General features: G+C 40.3%; 1 protein-coding gene across 1 annotated transcript in view; it reads left to right on the top strand.

Annotated features, from left to right (window-relative positions):
* The first annotated feature begins 21 nt into the window (after positions 1-21).
* LOC110058193 (uncharacterized) overlaps positions 22-23,206 on the top strand; it is a 33,499-nt gene continuing 10,314 nt past the window's right edge. Inside the window, exons 1-11 of the mRNA XM_089271744.1 lie at positions 22-2,828; positions 8,207-8,247; positions 8,684-8,744; positions 12,878-12,942; positions 13,176-13,206; positions 13,292-13,362; positions 20,308-20,475; positions 21,074-21,125; positions 21,437-21,489; positions 21,611-21,688; positions 22,775-22,865. Of these exons, the coding sequence (XP_089127870.1) occupies positions 2,516-2,828; positions 8,207-8,247; positions 8,684-8,744; positions 12,878-12,942; positions 13,176-13,206; positions 13,292-13,362; positions 20,308-20,475; positions 21,074-21,125; positions 21,437-21,489; positions 21,611-21,688; positions 22,775-22,865 (1,024 nt within the window). The 5' untranslated portion in view covers positions 22-2,515. The remainder of the gene's footprint in view (positions 2,829-8,206; positions 8,248-8,683; positions 8,745-12,877; positions 12,943-13,175; positions 13,207-13,291; positions 13,363-20,307; positions 20,476-21,073; positions 21,126-21,436; positions 21,490-21,610; positions 21,689-22,774; positions 22,866-23,206) is intronic.

The following is a 23,206-nucleotide window of genomic DNA, read 5'->3' as shown; positions in this document are numbered from 1 at the left end:
CATTAGAAAAGTGCACAGAAATACCTTCCAGAAGTGCTATCGGCTGTTGCAGCAATATCCCAGATCTAAAAAAAAGATATACTGTACAATTTACTGGCGATGATCGGTCAATGGTACAATGAAGACATAAACGATGGTTGATTTTGTTGAACCGAAACGAGCGAACTGAGTCTGTGAGAACCATTGAAGAACTCTCACTGGAATTTGTTCCGCAGGCTTTCAAACCCTATTTTCAAAATTTTCTGCTTAAAGCCAACCAGCAATTTGTCGAAATGCTACCGACAACCTATATCTTCCAATCCTGCAGTATTTATAACTTAGCCGGCAAAGTTGTGTGATCGATAAAGAACCTTTACGACCAAATATAGTGATATGTAAATAGGTCGCAACTATACGCCGCCAACCAACACTTATTTCTCGTTCGATTTAGATAAAAGTCGAAGATTAATCCTTTAGTATTACATGATAACAAAATTGTTACACTCAAAAAGTTTTTCGAAAGTTTGGAAATCAGCAGTGCGAAAAACATTCTATGCAATAGTGTCGAAAATAATAATGACCGCGTAACATTCATGTCTGCGGACCGCTTAGGGAACACATCCTTTTCGCTTATCCGACGAATTTCACTGCGAACTTTGAAAAAAATTTACACTGGTTATTTGGAGTTACGACTTAACACGTGTGACAATGTGAAATCGGTAATTGTATGAAATGTTTCCTTCCCAATTCCGCCTTGCTTCCCGCAGCTTCAAAAATACAGGTCGAAACAATTCTACGATTTTCAATCGATCGAAGCCAGTGTTTTGGAGGTCATCAAGTCTCGAAAACTTAAACACTTACGTCGCTCTTATGAACATGAAGCATTCCAGAAAGTAAAACACAAACTGGATTTAATAGAACAACCATACCTTGACAAAATACATTCTCGCGAAGGGCAAATGTAGACGGGCTATAAACACGCGTGGGAATCTTGTGTTTAGGTGACGAAATTACCATCCAAAGCAGTCCTTGAGTTTTCATTCCTGCTTTTCGTTTGCCTGCTCCTCCACGTCGTATCTAGTTTTCCATTCCTAATATACAAGCAGCTCGTCCGCAAAGAAATCTTCCCCGTCGTCGCTTGAAATGTTGCAAATTGTTCTCAAAGCTCTAAGCAGTGAGTTCACGGTTGTCGAACGTGCACGATCGAAGTTTATTTCGGTGTCTTCCGAATAGAAACTTAACTTAAAAAAAAAATGATTCTGGAACAAAACTTGGACGTTTTAGCCCCAAAATATATTGGAACGATTAGTTTTGTTTTCTATTTTCTCGAGCAAATACAGAGAGCTGACTGAGGCGCCATTGTGTTTGGTTCCTGGGTAGACGTCATCAGCAACCGCCGCCCCAGACTCCCTAAAACGCGGTCGTGTAACCCTTCAGGCGCGACTTTGAAAGGGCATAGAAAATCGAGGATTCAACCGAATTCAAAAATTTTTTCGCCCAAATGCTTCGAATAACAAGTGGATTCGTTTTAGGGAAAAAAAATTTTCGGGTTAGGTGCACTTTAAGCTTATTTATGTCTGCCAAACCCTTCTGGGGTCCGATCCTGTATTCAACACGCGTGTCCTCGCGTTTAACAAATATGTTAAAACGTTCCTCGAAGCCCTCCCTTATGTCTTTTTCTGAGGACATAGAGGCTTTTGGAATGCATCCCAGAGATTTCTCGCGCGTGATGGTGTCCACCTCAATAGGCAGGGGCAATATAAGTTTTTTCGGAGCCTCAGAGGGGCCGTTTTAAAGTCATTACGCATTTGTTCAATTGTCGACCATTAGGCCGAACTATGCTGTTTGACGCTAATTCAAGCCATTTTCTTTTGATATATGTATAGTGTACATTTTACACCAAGCCGTGTCTTGTTGCCTCGTGATTCAGCTATTTTTGCGGTTTTCATTTGTCGCATACCTTTTCATTGCTGTTTCCGTTGGCTCATCATTTGGCCACCTGTGTACACAGTACATTTGTGCCCGTATTATACGGTATGCACATTACATTAGTGTGCCTTTGTTTTATACGTTGTGCACAGTACATAAGTGTGCATTCTTTTTATATGGTAAACACAGTACATAGGTGTCTATTTGTTCTATACCGGCTTTGGTTATTGTTTTTTGCTTGCAGTTTACCGCATGAGTATACAATCCATTTTGATCGCCTATTTCCATAGGCGTGTCCAATGCACTCGGTATTACTGTCAATGCATATCTATTTATTCATGGAGATGGACTTTTATGATTGTTATTTATCTCACTTATCGCAATTTACAGCAAAGGCGTTGTCTCGGTCTGATAACAGTCTTTTTAATCCTTTTTTACATACCGCAATTATTTGGCAGTTACTTTAATCCGGCACCTCTGAGGGTGTCTATTTAGTTATATATTTCTTCCCGTCCATGTAATTTTCTTAAGCTCATTTTACATTGTATGCGGTTAACGCTGTCACCTAACATCCGTTATTATATAGTTCATTTCTTCTCGCTTAATCATGCCCCCTAAGAAGCGTACTGCTGGCCCTGGAAGCCGTTCTAAGCGTCTTCGCTCGTTGCCGCCTGCCTCTGATCTGCAAGAGGTCGAGCCAGCTGCAATAGAGCAAGATACCCAGTCTACTGCAGTCCCGGGGATGATCCAGTTAAATCTCCAGGCACTCACCAGCACCATTGCCGCTGCTGTCTCCGCGGCCGTGAAGGACGCCATGGCCACGCAGCATCAAGCGAGTGCTCCGGCCAGCACTACCACAGCACTTGGTCAGGTTGACCATCTGGTGAACGAGGAGATTTCAAACCTCACTCAACCCACAGGTACGCAAGGCGCGGATCCACCATTTTCTCCCTTGAGTGTTGGGGATGAACCCCGCCAGCGTTTTACCAGCATTGGCGTAGATTTAGGTGCTAGAGTTAGCTCAAAAACAAAAGCAAAAATTTGGGCTCACGGATACATAGGTTTTGGTGTGTTGTTGTCAGTAGCTCCTCCCCGTGAGCGGTATGCCTTATCTATGACCTCCCCTGGTGGTATCTCGGTCCAACCCCACCTAACTCTTGAGCCTTATCACACGCCAAAGAAGGTGACAATTATTCAGCAGTGGATAACTGCCTTTAACATTTTCGTCTCGATTTATTCGGAGAAAGCTGCTGGTGACGCCCCAAAGTTGATGAAATATTGTGAAGTGGTGCGTGATCTTTCTCATAAATCGGCCGACTGGCTTTTTTGTGACGAGCAGTTCCGCTACTTAAGGCAATCTGCACCTCACCGTTACCCTTGGGATCAAATCCACTGGGAATTATGGCTTAGGGCGATGTCCAATTTTTGCGGCAAAACTCCATCATCCGCAGGTGCGGATAAGGCCCACGCACGAGTCCGTTTTCGACCTTCTACCAGCAAATTTCCCAAAGGGACATGCTGGACATTTCACGCCGGTAAGCGGTGCAGGGGATGCCAATATGAGCATGGCAAGTCAATGTCAGGTCTCCTCAACCCACCAGCGCCCCAGTGTCGGAAAATCAGGATCACAACTTACTAATCCAGGTGTTGGACAGCCATCCAGTCACGCCCGTAAAAGCGGACCGGTCTGAGAATTTATTGGCCGGTTATAGTCCAACCCTAAAAACCCTATTAGTTGACGGTTTTCGGAACGGTTTTCGAATTTCTTACATCGGTGAATTATCTTCTTTTGAATCTCCTAATTTGCAAAGTGCCCTGCAGAATCCGGAAATTGTCTCCGCAAAATTAATGAAGGAAATCGAAGCTGGTAGGGTTGTGGGACCTTTCAAGGCTCCACCTTTTCCCATTTTTCGCACTTCGCCCATTGGCATAGTTTCCAGGAAGGCTCCTAATGAATTTAGATTAATTCACCATTTATCATACCCAAAAGGTTCGTCTGTAAATGATTTTATTCCTGACGAATGTTCATCAGTCCATTATGCTACTATTAGTGATGCCATTCATATTTTAAAGAAATTAGGTGTGGGTTGCTTTTTGGCTAAAACGGATATTAAGTCCGCATTTCGTATAATTCCTGTTCACCCGTTGGAGTACCCGTTACTCGGTATCAAATGGACAAATGAATACTATTTTGATCGTTGTCTCGCTATAGGACTAAGGTCTAGCTGGGCGATTTTCGAAAAGTTCAGTTCTTCTTTAGAGTGGCTTGCAACACTTACATGTCTCTGCCGTTTTGCATATTTTAGACGACTTTTTGTTTATTGCACCAAGTAGAGTTAAATGCGGTGAAGACCTTCATAAGTTTCTCGATATGTGTAACTTTCTTGGAGTCCCAATTGCCTAGGACAAAACAGTGGGGCCGAATACCACTTTACAGTTTGCTGGTATAGAGCTCGATTCTGTGCGGCGGGAGGCCAGGTTGCCGTTGGACAAGCTTACCAAATGTCGTACCTTACTACATCACTTTCACAAGAAACGCTCCGTCTCTGTGAGCGAACTGCAGTCTTTAATTGGCCTGTTAAACTTCTGTTGTTCTGTTGTCATCCCAGGCCGCGCTTTTTACGCCGCTTAATTGACCTTACCAGCGGTCTAACAAGCCCTTATCACCACATCCGTTTAAACAGAGAATCTAAACACGATACCCGTATGTGGTTAACATTTCTAGATAATTTTGATGGAAGGGCTATCTTTAAAACGAGGAACGGGCAATCGAGAATCGGGGAACGGGGAACGGGGAACGGGGAACGGGGAACGGGGAACGGGGAACGGGGAACGGGGAACGGGGAACGGGGAACGGGGAACGGGGAACGGGGAACGGGGAACGGCGAACGGGGAATCTTTAAACTGGGGAATCTTTAAAAGCGGGAATCTTTAAAATGGGGGATCTTTAAAACGGGGAATCTTTAAAAGCGGGAATCTTTAAAATGGGGAATCTGTAAAAGCAGGAATCTTGAAAACGGGGAATCTTTAAAAGCGGGAATCTTTAAAATGGGCAATCTTTAAAAGCGGGAATCTTTAAAATGGGCAATCTTTAAAAGCGGGAATCTTTAAAACGGGGAATCTTTAAAAGCGGGAATCTTTAAAACGGGGAATCTTTAAAAGCGGGAATCTTTAAAATGGGGAATCTTTTTTAAGCGGGAATCTTTAAAAGCGGGTGATTTCTTGTCAACCACTGTTTCGACTTTCCGTCCTTGTTCCTGGTTTTTGTGATAAAAACGGCGCCAACCGACCCTTCCCCTATCACATCTTGTTCGCCGAGATCATTCCATTTAAACTGTGGAAGACCTTCAAAGCGACCGATTCTTTCTTCTTTAAAGTGAATGCAATGGGCACTTTGAAATTGTCTTCGCATGACTGCATGGCGTAGAAAGAGGTATCATTAAGAACACAATGACGGATTATACGCGAAATTCGCCGCCACATCGTTCGGGCATCGAGCATCGAATTACTTTATCGCTGGTTTTCAGTGTCACGCCGTTCAAAATAAATCAAAATCAAAAATCAAAACAGTTCAAATGATAAAGTCCAGAATCTTGAAGAGAAAGAAGGTAAATATGCAAAGACTTTCGCCAAGATTCAGGTCACAGCAATGTATCTTACGCAAGATATGCGGAGAAATTTTTTACCCAAATTTATAGCGATTTTGATGGAGACGCCATGCTGGCGCCCATCCGGATGGCGGCCGGAAACCAAAAGAAACATCTGTCACTGAGTTTTGCTACCAAAGCGTGAATTTATCTCTTTAGAAACTCAAAAACATTTTAAAAGTAATACTTTTTCTAATACATGAACTCTTCAGATAGCCAAATTCCCCGAAATAAGTCACTCTTTTAACCAACATGACAGATTTATTGCCCGTCATGTAAATGCCGCGTCACGCAAAAGCTTAGAAATTCAAGCGTAGTCTATTACAAAACCAAGAACCCACTTGGAGAGAAAATTTGTATGAATATTAGTTTCCAGCTGCTCTTATACATCATGAAAGTAAAATCTCAGGATGATTAATAGTTTTGTAGTTTGAATTTTAGCGACGTCATGTGAACCAGATTTAGGGGACTGTTGATTTATCGATTAAATAACCAAAAACGCGTTTTCCCTGCCATATATTTGTCGTTAAGTCGTAAGTCCTTCCATTAGCACATGATAAGGCTACGATCCGGGGCTACGACAAATATCCATCGCTATGAAACGGAGTTAAGATAAGTCCAGGCGGTTCGATTCTTTGGTCGGCGGTCTAGCGGATCTCAAAGAGTGAGAATCGAGATTTGAACCGCTCCGCTATCCCGCTAAACCAATGTGCTTTAATCAGGGGCACCCAACGACCGTTTTCTCTCTAATGCTGTTAGATGCTGTTTTAGGCTATCTGGAGTACTTTTAAAGCTCTGTAGGTTAATTTTAGGTTGCACTAAAAAAATTTTATCTGTTCGGATATTCTAGGGGAACTTGAGTATTCTCGAATTTATTAGGGCTTTTTTGTCCATTTCCCGAAAACCTTAGGTCTTATCGCCTTTCCGAAAATGATAGCTGACCTTTTTTCGCTACTCAAAACGACATTTTCAACAGTCCGAAAACAACAGACATTAAATTTCTCATATCACGAAAGTTCGAGGTGCCAATTCTCTCAAGAAAATCAGAGGGGATTAAAGGCCTTCCGAACAGATAATTTACCGAAACGATCCGTTGGGTGCCCCTGTTTAATAGCGTGCAATATAATTACAATGAATAAATACCACAACTGTCTCTGTACCTGTTGAGTTGATACATGTGACAGAATAAATAGCTTCCGGTGGGAAACTGAGAGATTCTCGTTCACTTCTAAGTGAAGATTAACGCTATTAACTATTCCCTGTTTTAAAGATTCCCCGTTTTAAAGATTCCCACTTTTAAAGATTCCCGCTTTTAAAGATTGCCCATTTTAAAGATTCCCGCTTTTAAATATTGCCCATTTTAAAGATTCCCGCTTTTAAAGATTCCCGCTTTTAAAGATTCCCGCTTTTAAAGATTCCCGCTTTTAAAGATTCCCACTTTTAAAGATTCCCGCTTTTAAAGATTCCCCGTTTTAAAGATTCTCCATTTTAAAGATTCCCGCTTTTAAAGATTCCCCGTTTTAAAGATTCCCGCTTTTAAAGATTCCCGCTTTTAAAGATTCCCCGTTTTAAAGATTCCCGCTTTTAAAGATTCCCGCTTTTAAAGATTCCCCATTTTAAAGATTCCCCATTTTAAAGATTCCCCATTTTAAAGATTCCCCATTTTAAAGATTCCCCATTTTAAAGATTCCCCATTTTAAAGATTCCCCATTTTAAAGATTCCCCGTTCCCCGTTCCCCGTTCCCCGTTCCCCGTTCCCCGTTCCCATTCCCATTCCCATTCCCATTCCCATTCCCATTTCCATTTCCATTCCCATTCCCCGATTCTCCGATTCCCCGTTCCCCGTTTTAAAGATAGCGTGGCTTTTGGCGCCTTTTTCGCCCCACCTTTGCTGAAAATAATAATTTAATTACCATGGACATTGTTAACAATTAACTTTTATTTGAGTTACTATTAAAACCGCCACAGTATAAGTGGCCAAGAAATGCCAATTCACGAGTTGACTATTTGTTGTACATCATATCATCCTCAGCAAACGTGCGACACCACAGAGAGCTCCCGAACTCATTTCCGTACAATGTTAGGCTCTAACATTCAATTAAGTTTGTACAACAAACAATTGCTGTTTACAGTCCTTCAGTGAAACACTTAACAAAATGCCACCCAGTGGCAATCTTGGTTGAAGTGGCAAGTCGGTATTCAATGTTTCAAGCCCCCAGCTGGCTACCCAACAATACAATGTTTATGTATGGTTACAAGATTGGAGAGAGGAAATTCAACAATTTACATTGACCCTGGGGAGGGGGGGAGAAAGTGAAGACAAAGACCATTTTTGGTCGAAAAGATGAGAAGCGTCACCATGCAAGTAGGTAATCGTAAACTGTGAATCATTAGCATGTACACCCTACATATATGCCACAGCAGTTTAAATCTTTCAGTGTGTGCGATAATGTAAAGCCTTATATATAAGCCATACTACTGAGTCCCTTTATGGTACCAATTAAGTCAACCTTCAATGAAAGCTGTCATTTAATAATGATTCAATGGACCAATATCAAAGTCAGTTGATTTACTTTCCTTTCGGTTGGATTATGTATGCATCAACTGATGGAGTATCTCTGTTTTTTTATCATTTATTATTTTATACAAAGGTACCAATTCGTATGCCTGTGACAGCAGTGACATAAATAAAGTAAGTTAATACAGAATACGGAAGGATTGTGGTGTCTGCATGTAATGTTTAATTAAACATTTTCATGCACAGAACCAGACAGTAGTAACCTAACAGAGAATTCCCACATGAATCACAAACCTGTTGAAAATCTTAATCCACAAAATAAATTCCAGGTGCAAATCTAGAATTCATTTTGTGGATCTCAAGGTTTTAACAGGTTTTCAGTTCACCTATAGAGATTAGAGATTTCATTGGTTTTCAATTTAATTTGGTGCAAAAATCAATCAGCTCATAGGTGAATAACTAGCAGTTATTTTTTTAATTAGCATATTCCGTGTTGTTCTAATTACAAAATGAGGAGCATTTGATTCAGTCCTATATAGTAATTAGCACCAAGCTAGACTAGAGCGTTTTCTCTCATGATCGGTGTAGTAATTTATTTTTTTCTTGGTAGAGTAAGGAGCATCATGATCAGGAGTCCAGTGTATCACGACAAGCTGCTCTTACGAGTAAAGGTTTGTTTTCTATAAATTATTAATATAATGTAAGTATAAGTTAGTTGTGGTTCAAATTTTCAAACCACTGATTTTTTGTTTGTTTTCCTAAATAATTAGAGGAATCTGATGCAGACATTAAAAGAAATTAAATCTAAATAAAACAGAAGTTTGAGCCACAACAGACACATATCCAATGACACCCCAAATTAACGAAGTGCCAGGGGATATGGGATGTTTGTTAAATTGAGGTTTTGTTAAACCAGTAACCCCGATATAACAAATTTGTTGAAAACTGACCAAAACCACTGTTAAATAAGGGTATAGTTGCTATTTTTAGCAACGTGACTTTAATGGATGGCTGACTCCTGTGCATATGATGCGATTTTACATTCCGGCTTCTACATCGAATAATTATTGTGTTCCTCTGATCGCCGTTGCCAGTCATTTGTTGAGTAACTGGGTTAGTTAAATCTGGGTTTAATTCATACAGTTTATTGTAAATATTGTGAATAAATTTGTGACAAATCAGGGTTCATTAAATCAGGGTCCTACTATAATAAAGTAGCTGCATTTACCAATTGAAAACAAAGTTTTACCTATAACCATGTAATACAGGCCATTTTCCAAGTTGAATCATGCGAAGCAATGAATCACGTTTAAAACCTATATATTAGTATTGGTACTAATACTGGGTGATTCCAGAAAATGTCTATACCCTACCATGGCTGGCATGAACACTTCAACCCTCTTGGCTTCGGAAATTCCAAAATGCTCTACCCCTTCAGCATGCCCTCCGAATTCCAAAATCATTAACCCCCGTCCCTTCCGGAACCACCTTGGCCCCAGACAACTTCCAATAAAAGAGATTTTACGCTTTTACATCTTCCCAGAAGTTTTAACCTGCACTCTACAGGTCTTAACCAATATGATCGCACGCATATATTTGTGACTTAAGGTTCGGCGACTAACACTTCCTACCCTTCAGTCGCAATTTTACAACTAGTCTTCGGCTAAACTAGGGAAGGACTAAAACTTTCAATTGTTTTGAGTGTTATAATAATAATTACTATGATAATTAGAACATGCAATTCTTGTCTACTTTACCTTCAATATTACGAACAAGTATTAAATTCACTCGATCAGATGCCATATTACGGCAGTTTATTTATGCATGAATACATATCGCTGGCCAAGGTTTTCAAAATAAACTTGCGCCCGACACAAGTCACCAGATACTTTAAAAACGCGATTAATCAAATCTTAAGACAAACGAAAAATCAAAAACTGAAGCAGAAACAAAACGATAGAGCGCTGATTTGGTAGTGGTACTTCATGTATGTGACGGGAACTAATTAGCACTGGAAGTCGCCTCAATCCTTCTGACCCACCTGCAGCTCTTTTTTGTTATGAAAAGCTTAAATGATATCGACCAGATATCAAACAAAAGAATTGGTTCATGCTTAGTGTGTGTATATCGAGTTATGGATACACTCGGAAAGTTTGGAGAGCACAAAAGAAGTGTAAGAGTTGCTCGAGGCAATAGCCAAGAGCAACTCTAGCTTCTTGAGTGCTCTCCAAACTTCCCAAGTGCATCCATAACTTGATATACGCACAGCTAAAAGCATGAACCAATTCTTTTATAACATGGCAAACAGCATCTTGGGTGCTAAAAAACATGTTCATTCGTGATTGACTAAAAAGTTCTCACAATGCACGATGAATTAATTTGAATGAAAATGTCGGCAAACAAAGTCAAAAATACTTAATGAAAATGTAGACAAACAAAGTCGACATCTCAGATTGGCAAAAGTCAAACGCTTGAAGTAGGGTTTGGATTGTTCAGAATAACCTTCACATTGCCGAAACTTAAACAAAAGGACTTGAACTTAACTCGACGGAAATTTTCCAGCTAATTGAAACTGCACTCGCCATGTTATATACGCATGGCCATGCGTATATAGAGATTTCTTCCATGATCAGGGCTGTCATTAAGTTTTGAAGCAGCCGTTGCATGTAAGTTATCACCCGTAGCAGTCAAATACGTGGCCCACGGCCACGTTCTGAAGGCCCGAAAGGGCCTGAGCATCTAGGGGGGTCTGGGGGCATGCCCCCACCCCCCTCCCCACCAATTTTTGGAGCATGAAACCCCTGGAAATGCATTTTCCTGCTTTCTAGGGCATGAAAATGGCAATTTTTCTAATCAAAAATGCTGATAAAACAGTGATAATATGTTATAGTACATCATCAGCAAATAGTGAAATAACATCTTTGTTGCATCAACCTATGCAAGTGGTCCTTATTTTAGTACTGTTTGTTTTTCACAGTGCATAATTTCAAATTCATGCACCTTAATTTACAGAGATCAAATGAATAAAGTTATAAAATATCTCCAACAGACTCGAGTGTTCCTTGTTTAAAAAAAAAAATAAATGACAGTCCATAATCAGCAATATGGTTTTATGTTTGCTACAGTTATGATAATTTGTTATTATGGTCAAATGCATAAAACAGGAGTGAAACCGGAAATAAAAATTATAATAACATCTCTACATTACTGAGCTATCTTACCGTTAGAGGAGCTCAGATAAGCTGGATGAGACAGTGAACGTCTCTTTCCGTTACAGTGGTAATAAGAATGAAACGCTTTACCATTTCTAGACTCGGGAAATTTTTCTTCCACTCTTTGTAGCATAATACTCAGTTCTACAGGCTGTCCGCATGTGGCTGAAGTCCTTGCAGTACTTGAAGCTGTGATCGCTGGTATTTGTCGACCGCTTCGACCGGCTGTTTTGTGAGCTTCCTCATTTCCATCGGTCCGTTGGGATTTAGAAAAAAATCTGTCGATCCCAGGCTGTTTTGACGTGGGTTCTTTTCTCTTATTCATATTAAAACATAACTTTCTCTACACACGCGCGGGACCAAACACGATCGATCAGCCTGGACAACACTCTACATCGGTCCGCGGAATTTCTCAAAAGGCAGGAGCAGCGCATTGCAAGATAAGTTTTGCTGCTTAAAATGGCGTCTAAAAGTAATTCACGACGATTAAGCAAACTGAAAGTTCATCTCCAGGGTAAAATATAAATAGTAGAACCAAGGAGACAAGACACCAAGAAACAGTTATGTTTATTTCAACAGGGAAATGTTTAAAAATAAATTTGGTAAGTGTAGCATGTTCGTACCATCCATCGACATCTTCACCCGTAACATCGAGTGAACTCAGTCGTAACAGGTGTTACGGGTTGCGGCCCTTAATGACAGCCCTGCATGATGACTCGATAGGATTTAGGTAGGACTAGCGGGCTCGCTATGTTACAACTCTTTTTAGTCAGTGAACTTGCATATCGATTGGATAATCATAATATAATATCACAGTTTATTTATATTTATCAGTCCAATTAAACAGATCATTGCAAGCACAATGTAACATAATGAATGACAAGCACTCTGTAGTTCTGTATAACGAGTGTAGGGGCTTCGAACAAAATCAATTTACCGTGCTAAAAATGTATATGCATCAGAATGCACCTCACTGCAAACAGATTTTCAAGATTTTCCAGGGCTAGCACCTCATTTACCCCACCCCTCCCATGTATGCAGGAGGAGGTGACCTACTCCGTCACATTTCCCCACATGGCCACCTTTACCCGACCCAATAGTGCTCCGCCTACTTTACGATTTCTTCCTGCTACTTTATTTCAAATTGAAAACCCTGGCTCGCGCTAAACAAACACGGTGGGTCAGCGATCATCGCAAACGATTTTCTGAGAAGAGATTCATCAACTTTAAAGCCTCTGGAGCCCAGTGTACAACCCAGTTTTTATTGCTTTTCTACTGTACATGAACGTGAACACATGCCTGATCAATCAATGCCTGCCTAGTGTATCTTGCTTTCCACGGTAGTCAGCAGTGTCATCCATTTGCTTGTGCTTTCACATTTTTGTCAGTCCCCTCTAGAATCCCCCCATACCCTCGGAATTCCACTCGTAAGTACCCCCCATACCTTTGGATTTCCAGTTCAAAGACCCCCCTTGCCTACGGAACTCCAAAAAGCCACCTGTGGTATAGGTGTTGTTATTTTCTGGAATCACCCACTGTATAAATCTTCATTGAAAAATGCACTGAATGTAAATGTACTTTTCTCTCTTTAGTATTTGGAAAAAATTGGCGCAAAAAAAGTTATGAACATGAGAGTGACATTAGTGAGGATATACACGTAAGTTAAAGATATTTGTGCAAGTTTTATTGCGTACCAGTGTGATTGAATGCTAGTGTGGTGAAAATGGGTATAACTGTTACCTCCACCTCCTTTTGGTGCAAATTAGTGCCATGAAACTGAAGGCTTAAGTTAAAGAAATGTAAAGAATCATTGATATATTAGAATTCTTCTCTCCTTGAGGATCAGAATTTGAATATTAGTAAGTAAAGTGAAGTCTCTTTCTTTGACAGAGTAAGAAGCACCAGCAGGCCAGTATTGCAGGTGATCCAAATTATCAAATACACACTAATTAAATTTTCTGAAATTGTGCATTAATAAAAACATGCTTATCCATGTTTACTTCCAGCTGAAATGGTTTCTGATTCAGATGAAGACAACTCAGACGTGGATATCAGTGCATTAGTATCTGAAACACTGGTAAGCACCATTAGATTTGTATGTACTGTTTAAAAAAACAAACAATATTCAAATTTTTAATTAGATTTAAAGCGGAGACTATTGACGACTATTCGTCACTATTCGCACTATTCGGGAATATTCGCTATTTGCGACTTTTCGCTATTCGCTATTCAGGTTTTTCAGATACCCCTTAAAAGCCAGGCGTATCTAATCGATATATTTGATACTCGATGACAATTAATCATAATCAATACTAATTAATAATGGTAATTGAACTGAGTGGAGTGCAATCTGGTCTGAAATCATACGCGTGATTTCAAAATCGAACGAGCGCGCAGCGCGAGTTCGATTTGAAATCACAAGTATGATTTCAGATCAAAATTGCACGACATGAAGTTCAATTGCCACTTTATTAGATCCATTTTGAAATCGCACAATTTTATCGCCTTAATTTTTAGACTTTTGGTGTATTGTTCCAGTAGCCGGTTTGTTAAAAAAAAAAGCGGAACCGGAAACGCCTTTACGTCTCATTTAGTATGCAAAACGATGTCATGTGACGAAAACTCATCCGAGCATGACAAAGAAACAAGTGGTTTTGAAGTCAGAACGAAAATAGTCTGCTTCAGGTATAAAAGTTCAATTCTCGTCGGTTGAATCAATGATGGAAGGTCTTTCTTTCTTCTGTGGTTGAGGCTGAGACTTTTCATTGTCTTTGGAGAAGGAATTTGATGGTGCATCCTGCGTAATTCTGCGATGGATTTCTTTTGAGTTGTGAAACTCCCTCGAGTGCACGATGCCCAGTGGATGGTACGTTTTTTTTTCTTTCATACCGTTTAATGGCATGATTTTAAGGGAGTCCAGCTCGTTATCATCTCCGTTTCTTTTTGTGACCTCGGCGAAGGACTCAATACTCAGGACCTTGTCAAGTTCTTGCGGCGCCATTTGTTTCAAGATATTTCCAAGATGGCGGGACTAACACCAGCTTCGTAAGACGTTCATTCATTCACTGTTTTGTGGAGCGGGGCGTATTTTGACTATGTTTATTCACAGCGACAGAGTTGAGCTCTTTTATTGCTTCGTTTGAAACTACCAGAAACCTGGAAACATCTACCTTCTTGAGATGGCCCTGAATTTGTTGTTGGTGGTTTTCGTTTGTTTATGTTTTACTGGACTCGGTATCATACGGATTTTGAGCAGATGTTGAAGAAAAATCGCCAAAATATTCGCCAAAATGGACACTGAAAGTTGGAAACTTCCATTAAAGTTGGTGTTCAGCCTGAAGGAGCTGATAATCGTCATTTAGAAACTGTAATTAATTACATTCGTCAAGTTTTTTGGAAAAAAAAAACACAATAACAACAGAGTTTTGGCAATACTAGTTGCTAAATTCTCCACACAATGGCTTTTTGCCTTTCATTTTCCTGAAATTTTATTGTGTACTTTAAACTAATATTGAAATCTGATTTGTTGTTTTGTTTTACTGTCCCATTCTCAATGGCTGAGAAAAAGATGCGATTTAGAGCAAAAAATAGTGCGATTCGTGAATAAATCACACCATTGAGAGCCAATCAGATTGCAAGGATAGCCAGTGATTTCAAAATGGATTTAATAAATCAATTAATATCACAAATTGATAGAAATCGATTGGTCTCTTGTGATTATGGATTTTTATTGATTTTTGTAATTAGCTATCAGTTTTATCAATAACTAAATTGTTCAGTTGTTAAGCGTCAGGCAAATCCGAAAATGACTTACACGGTTTTAATCTTCAAAGTCGATTCAAGAAGAAGAAGAAGTCGAAGAAGAGTTTTGATGAAGAGTGTTCACCACTTTTTGCTTTAGGAGATTGGAGTAATCTACGATTCACATTTTTGATTACCGATTTTCATTAACTACATAAAGTAATTTCCGGCTATCGATTTCGAACAATTAAAATGACTAATCGAACGACAAACGGGTCAGCCCAAAACGCAGACCATGCAGACTGCACACCGCAGACCGTGCAGACCATGCAGACTGTGCAGACTGAGTACTTTTTTTTTCTTATTCTTATTTTCGCATTTACTTTTGACTCGCATATTTTTTGGTTCTGTTCAATTATATATCAGAGTGTTTGTTATCCACAGGCCACGCAAACTCGGTGGTATGTGACTGGTGATGTTTTATAGATTTTGCAAGGGAACTCCCTTTGGTCCTGAATATGCTTAAGTAAAGCTATTTTAAAATGTAGAAATAAACTTCACTTGTATCTTGTATTACAATATCACACGTAACATGTGCATTTTGTACTCGTGGTGTACAAAATGTAACTCCAAATGGCTGTTGGAGTGTGACTGCGATCACGCCGAAAAAGCCTAGCACATGGAAAGATCACAGAAAACCGAATATATCGTTTGAAATTCTAAGCGCAGTATGGTTGCCATGATGAGTTGATGTGATAGTTAATTTATCTGTCCTTATGGCAAATGTGTTTTTGTGGCGATTTAGACTACGAGTTGCCCCTCTTTCGCTTAGTCCATTGTGCATGACGCATACAGAAAACCTCGGGAAATAAATTCCATGCGAGCATTTTTTCCTCAAGGTTTTATGCTTATTGTCACGCTCAACTAAGCGGAAGAGGGAATACCCCTAGTCTAATGGCGATTCTGTACTTTGTGGAGCAAAAGCGATTTGTAGCATAAGGTCGCTTAGAGTCACCATCCTTGCTTTGTGTTCTAAATCAGTTAAGAGGAGAAAGAAGACTAAGAATATTGAAAAAAAAAAACCACAACAACAACAACAAATTAGACAAAATAAATGAAACCACAAAGCCGTCAAAAATTGACGCAATATTTGCGCCCAGAATGTATGTAAGTTTATTTTTATGCTTGGTTTTAGCACATTTAGGACCAGTAAAGGGAATTTCCCATAGAAAGTCTATTAAATGCGTGAATCAACAGTCAGATGTTGAGTTTGTGCCGCCTGTGGATAAATAACAAACATTAGGACATATTGAACACTATTTTGTCACTAGAAGCGAAAAAAGTGAGTCAAGTGGTAGACAAAAAGTACTCAGTCTGCGCAGTCAGCACGGTCTGCATGGTCTGCTTGGTCTGCAGTCTGCAGTCTGCATGGTCTGCGTTTTGGGGTGACCGGTCACCCTCGCATTCCCATCCCGGTCTCAGGAGAAAAAGTGCGACTGAAGTATTACTAGTTTTATCGAAAGCTTTCTATTGACATAAAGTTCGGCACAGCTTTCTTGAAACTGCCGCGCGTACGCTCTTTTCCCGAAGGACGATCGGTAAGGTGGGAAGTTTCCTGAGAACCCACGCTACGCTACACACGTTTCCTAAATATACTCACCCGTCTTGCAAATTGTTCTCCTCTTTGCTGCTCCTTTTCAAATTGTTTCTTCCTCTGATAAGGGAGACAGCAATCATTCTGGGAAAGTAACAACTTTTAACAACGAAACGTAAAATTTATAAACTGTTCGCACAAGATGGTTGTCAAATGCGAGATGGACTGACCTCGTGTTGCATGTTGCTGTCAATATTGTGGGCGCCATTTCATGCCATTCCAATGCTAGTGTAGCGAGTTCTCTGGGATTTATCTATTTCTCTATTTCGAGACACAAAAAACATTAGGCGATCAACAAATCATTTCCCCGTATTAGACACAGTAAAATACAACTTCGGAAACGAGAAAAAGTGACAGAATTGCACTCGTCACTTGACTGAAGGCGTGGTAACAAAATTTGTTACGCATCAATTCGTTCCACGCTGAATTACGTAACTCTGAGGCCCGTTCCAAACGCCGCTCCATTCATGCGCAGAACCTAACTGATGACAACCGCGGGGCATTTGCTCAAGTTGTCAGTCCCGGGGCTGAGGCATTCGCAATTTTATCGCGGCCCGGGGCTTGGGCATTTGCGCACCCCGAGGCGACCCCGGACATTTGACACACGTGTTTTCGAAAGTGCCATGGATGAGTTCATCGGGAAAGACGAGGCGTTTGTCGAACAATGGCTTTCCGCCAGGGACTAGAGAAACTTGTAGATGTTTTTAAAGGTATGTGTTCTCAATTTTAGGTATTTCTTCAACGAACTGTTTATAATGAAGTATTGAAATAAAATTTTAAAGTTGTGCGATTTCTAAAGCAATGATAATTGTTTTATTGTAAACATTCTTAACAGGATTGTCGTTATTCTAGTCGAAATATTCAAAACAAATGGTTTTTATACCACAAAATATTTAACGTCACGCTATCCTCTAGCAAACTGTTAAAAACAAAATATAAAGAAATAAATATAATCAGAATCAACTAACACGTACTTTTGTCCATGAAGTCTTACCGTTGCATTAAAATACTGAAATGTTGAACACTTTATTCACTAATTAATAAAAAAAAACTGCAAAGGTGTTGGAAGGCGACGATCTCGGGGGCGGGGCATTTACCCTCTTTCTTCGCCCCACCCCGGGGCATTTAGACAGCTTGCGTGTCCCCACCCCGGGGTATTTGCCCATTTCAAAAAAAAAATGCTAATGCCCGGGGCTTAGCCCGGGGGGGGGGGGGATGGGCACTGCTGGAATTGACTGTTGCATAAGTACGGCAGAAGAGCGGCGTTTGAATCAGTTTGGTTCGGCAGGTTAGGTTTGGTGCGGCAAACAACATAAAATTCGGCAGGGTCTAAAATACGGCGTTCCCCTCATGAGTCGAAACTAATGCATAAATCACTGTAATGTATTTTTTATATAACCGGACTCCTGATTGGCTCAAAATTGAGTGGCGTGGCCAGTCACGCATGAAGCTTGAAGTCGAAGTGTGGTTAACAGACCACTCAACTTATAGTATTGACGTAAATCCGAATGGCCGTATTGATTCGCAGTGTTCTTTCGACGACGAAACGAAGTCAATCATTCCTTCCAAACGCCTGGAAAATACAGGAGGGATCATCTAACATTTGATTGACGAGTGTACTTCTCTCGACAAATCCGTTTTTGCCGCACATTGGCTTTCGCGCAGGCGGTATTTCAAAGTCCTCCTCCCACAATACTGCCGGCTGCGCAGGCTACAAAATATGCCTTCGATTTATGAGAAACGGGACTGAATAAGCGAGTTTTTTTAGCGCAAATTCTTTTTTGCTTTTTCTTCGTGATAATAGCCCAATAACCCGGAGAAGACCTGTCTAAATACAAGCACTGAAACTTGAGTTTCAATTTGCCTCCCTAAATACTGCACAGCTTTTCTGTTTTGGACAGAGGTTTTGATACCCTGGGTGCCAGAGGTTTTCGGTCGCCGAAGCGAAGAGAAGTATTTCCGTCCACCTCGCGCAAGAAAAAAGAAAAAAACCTCTGGTAGTTCTTGAATTCAGAACGCATATTTTCTGGTCGAAAATTTTGTTACCACCGGCTTCCCGAATTAAGTTCGATGCAAGGACGCCGTCTGAACCAGCCGTCGCTCCAAAGTCGCGCTAAAGTCGAACTTAATTAATGAAGTTTGGTTTCGGCACATGAGTGGAGCGGCGTTTGAACCGGGCGTAACCTCATCCCCAGGGTCTTCTCCGCCTTCAAGATGGCGAAGAGCCGCTATCTTGAAAAGGTCTGGGGACAAGATTGACGTGAGCTCCTGCTTATAAAGCGGTTTATAAGGTTTTGCGTGGGAATGCAAAGGTTTTGTTTCAGATGGTATAAATTCAAATGTTTTGTGAATGAAATGTGCTGTGCTGCATTCTCCATTGTCTCCCCGCTTCTCACGCCGCTTTAAAACGATTCAGGCAAGCTACTAGCGTTGTTTTTTGTTCCTTACGCAGTGTCGGCGTGAGAAGCGAGAAAACAACGAATGAAACACAGCAAACCCTTATGAATCGCGTCTTCGTAACAACGAAAATAAGGTCAATAAGCAAGGCTGATACTATGAAGAGATGAAACTTTATCAAAAAAAAACGGCATAAGACAGAGTCCAAACTGAGAGCCAAACATGCCAAAAATGCAAACTCTGAAAAGCTGTTGCGACCTGGTTGGGTCTCGTCAGCAGAAAAATATAGAACAGTAACTTATAAAATGTTCGTAGTAACGACCCGAGACGGGGTCAAATTCAGATCGATCGTGACTATATAAACAACAGCCTCCATATGGGGCGAAAATCATGCACAGATATTTGTCCGCAGACATTATCTGTTCCGGAGAAGCGAACAGTTTTCCGAGAGCGTAGCTCGAGGAAAACTATGCACTTCGAGGAACAGATAATTTCCAAGGACAAATATTCGAGCACACTTTCGCCCCAAATGGAGGCTATTGTATTTATTATTCTTCAATTTTTTTGCAACACGCGCGGTTTTGAAAATTGGGGAATATCCTCCGATGTTCCCCAGTTTTAGCTGGGGAATATTCGGTCACATAACGTGTTTAGACCAATCGCGCGCGAGCGAAAATATTTGATAGATTATAACACTCGGATATTCCCCAGTTTTAGCTGGAGCATATTCAGTCCCAGCACGCGTTTAGACCAATCGCGCGCGAGAGAAAATATTTGATAGATTATAACACTCGGATATTCACCAGTTTTAGCTGGAGCATATTCAGTCACAGCACGCGTTTAGACCAATCGCGCGCGAGCGAAGATATTTGATGGATTGTAAGATTCATTATAATCCATCATAGTGTTTCCTTACTTTCCATATCGAGACAACGACATGGTGTTTCGGTTTTGGTTGAAAAGACATGGCGCGCAGACGGTTTAAAGATCGACATGTAAACAGTTGGTTGCATTTTGTAAAGAAGCAATTGAAAAGTTAGCTCGGCCGGGGTGACTCGGGGGAGGGGGAGCCTAACTTACACCTCAACTTCTGATTTGTTTAATTTGTTCAGAGGAAGCAGTCAAGCAGTAAAAAAGTATACCAGAGAAATCGTCTGCAAAGTAAAGTTCCCTGTACATAGCATCCATAGTAATCAGTTATCCCAATTTTGTTCTCTTGTTTGTTCTCAGAACAGAACAAAGCACATCCGAAGTTGCAAGCAAGATGTTGACTATTGCCTCATTGATGAGGATGACCGACCCGTGGAGACTGATGACGAGTCAATGTCATCATATGATCCCAGTGACGATGAAGAAGATGACGATGACGATGACTATGATGAAGAAGAAGATGAAAATGTCAGTTCTGCTTTTTATTCAGTAATAAATATTAATTTTTACAGATGATTCAACAATATACTCGAACTCCCAAGGAGGTTGGCAGGGTTGGTGTTTGTTAATCACGATTCACGATTTTGACAAGTCAATCAGCAACGCAAAATAGAGTTCGAGTTGAGCAAAAGGAAAATAAGATTAATTTGAGTTAGCGGGGAGTTTGAGGCGAGTTCAAGTCAATTGAGTTCGAGTCAGCCCATAGTAAATGACTATAGATCGGGTAAAAACGAGGGGAAATTGGATTTTATTCGAGTTCGCGGGTTGTTCGAGTTCGAGTTGTAAAATCATAAGCGTAGTAATAAATTTCTTGGTTGAATTTTACAATTTAAGCAATTAAAGAAACTGAAAAAGCTTGAGACTTAAAAACTGCCGAGCGATGAAACCATAGATTGGAAGGTCAATTTTGAGTCGTTTCTTATTTTCCTATTTTAATTCTCGTTGAAGAATTCATATGAGTGGAGAATCCCTGTTAGCGTCCGGACAAAAACTCTCTTCAGTAATAGCGAACCTTGAGAAGCCATCAAAGTTTTTAAAACAGTTGTACTTTTGTTGTATACAACAGGAAGAAAAGAATCAGTCCAGTGAACTAGCCCCGAGACAAGCAGTGACTAAAGGTTCGCTTCTACTTCTCCCCACATTGATTATGTCTTCTACTTCTCGAGAAAACGGCATTACTTCTCTCAACTCAAGCATGTTAAGGCATGGCTTGCAGCCTAACAGTTTGCATAAAATCTGAAAATAGTCATAACTTTTCAGCGATCTTAATACGAAAACACTTTCAAACTTGGTAACAATATAAAATATAACTTATTTTGGGTTTTCATTGTTAACTAGTTGAGTCACGTGACCTGTTATCGCCGGCATATCAGGCTCGTTTGGTCTTGTCATGACCAAAATAATTAAGTGGTATTATTCATTGTTTCAGCAGCAAAAGGACAGTCCCAAACGGAGAATAATGATTTTGACCTCGATGAAAGTGTAAGTTTGAAAAAGACCGGGGAAGAATTCATGCGTTTCATGCTTTTTGCAACCTGTGAGAAGTTCTCTATTTGTGTTCTCGTTTTGATGTACATTCTTACGTATTCTCGTTTCCTTTTAGACGCGAACAAAATGTACTGCTGATGACTGCCTTTCGTCAGTGTATGTCGGTGGCGATAAAGTTCACTCCGCTAAAACTGTAAGTCTTGTTTCCTCAGCTCGGATTGGAAAAAAGTTCAAGAACGTAAGCGATCAGTACAATGTTGTAAGACGTGGCAACTTACAGCAGGGAGGACAATACCTTAATTTTAGACCTTCTCATGTCCATCTCTTTTCCTCTCAATAGAATACTGCTATCCAAAGTCGAATAAGATAAATCAAAGTATCTCAAAATAGTTTTGTTTTACGTGTTTAATACTAAGCTTAACGCTGACAGTTTAGCCTCCCAAAATATACATCTTTAACAGTTGACAACAATTTACAAGCGTGGCCGAGGAGTTGAACTCAGGGCTACCGAGAAACAAATCCAAGTGGTGACCAGAGCGGGACTCGAACCCGGGACCGCTGCCTCCTGTTAAATCACAACCTCTGATCGTGTTGTCTAACCTTGTGGTGTCTGAAGCAAGCAAACGAATTCCATTAGGAGTAACAAAAATTTCAAGCCACGCCCACAAAACAGGATCTTGGTACCTCAGAACAAAGAAGCGAAAACGAATAAGTGGAGTGCGCTCCACAGACTGCGTGTTTCTTGTTTCTTGCGGACCTATCAGACAAGGGACAATCAAAACCTAACTTTAAGCGTTGCTGTATTTTTTTTTTTTTTTTTCAAGAAAATTATTTTCATTTAACTGTAATGGTATCGAGTCACCTTTAAGACACTTTTCTGAGACTAAAAATAAATAAAAACGTTCAGAAGTATTGACCTCAGGGTCGAAAACGTGGTAGCAATAATCCGGGGGATTTTTTAAGCTAGTTTCCAGTTCTTATTCAAATGACTCTTTTCTGTTGACTTGTTACCTTGTGCCTCTGTTTCAAAACGATTTCTCGCGCAAATCAAATTCATATGAAAATGAGTTTGATTTATAAGAAAATAAACCTGTTGGGAGAACACATTTTCACATGAAATATGGATTCGCAAGAGACTCGTTTTGACATAGAGGCAAACGCAAAAGATAAGCAGTGCAAAACATTTTTATTCAATAAAGATTAATACTTCGGTTAACTTTTAACGTCTAACGCGGCTCCTCCTGGACGCAGTTGTCAACAAATTGCCTTTTCTTTAAAGGTTGATCATGAGGAGCAAGTGGTACAGGCTGGGAGCTCGAGTGTATCAGACACATTAAGAAAACCTGCTGCTGTCGCTGTGACTAAGAAAGGTACGCTTGTATATAGACAGCAATTTGTATGTTTCTTTTCTGCGAGCTGTATTGGGGGAGAGGGCTAATAGAGGATTAGCGGTAATTTTAATCGCTCTCTCTTGTGATAGGCTCCAATTTTAATAAACCTAAATGATTTTAAAACTCGACTCCAGTCTCCATTTGAACTTCGGAACGGGCACTAGTACCCGCTAACTTGAACTCGGTTAACTCGAACTCACCTTTAAATCCAGTTTCTTTTGGATTTAACACCCTAGCTCTAATTTTCCAGTCATTTATTATTGGTCTTGAAGTGTAATATCATTCAGAATAAGTCATATCAGGAGCCCATTACTTGGAAC

Source organism: Orbicella faveolata, unplaced genomic scaffold (genome assembly GCF_042242905.1).
Source record: "Orbicella faveolata isolate gen_17 unplaced genomic scaffold, um_ofav_v1 contig_34, whole genome shotgun sequence".
Lineage (NCBI taxonomy): Eukaryota > Metazoa > Cnidaria > Anthozoa > Scleractinia > Merulinidae > Orbicella > Orbicella faveolata.
Note: the sequence above shows the minus strand (reverse complement) of the source record. Positions and strands in the feature narration are given on the sequence as shown.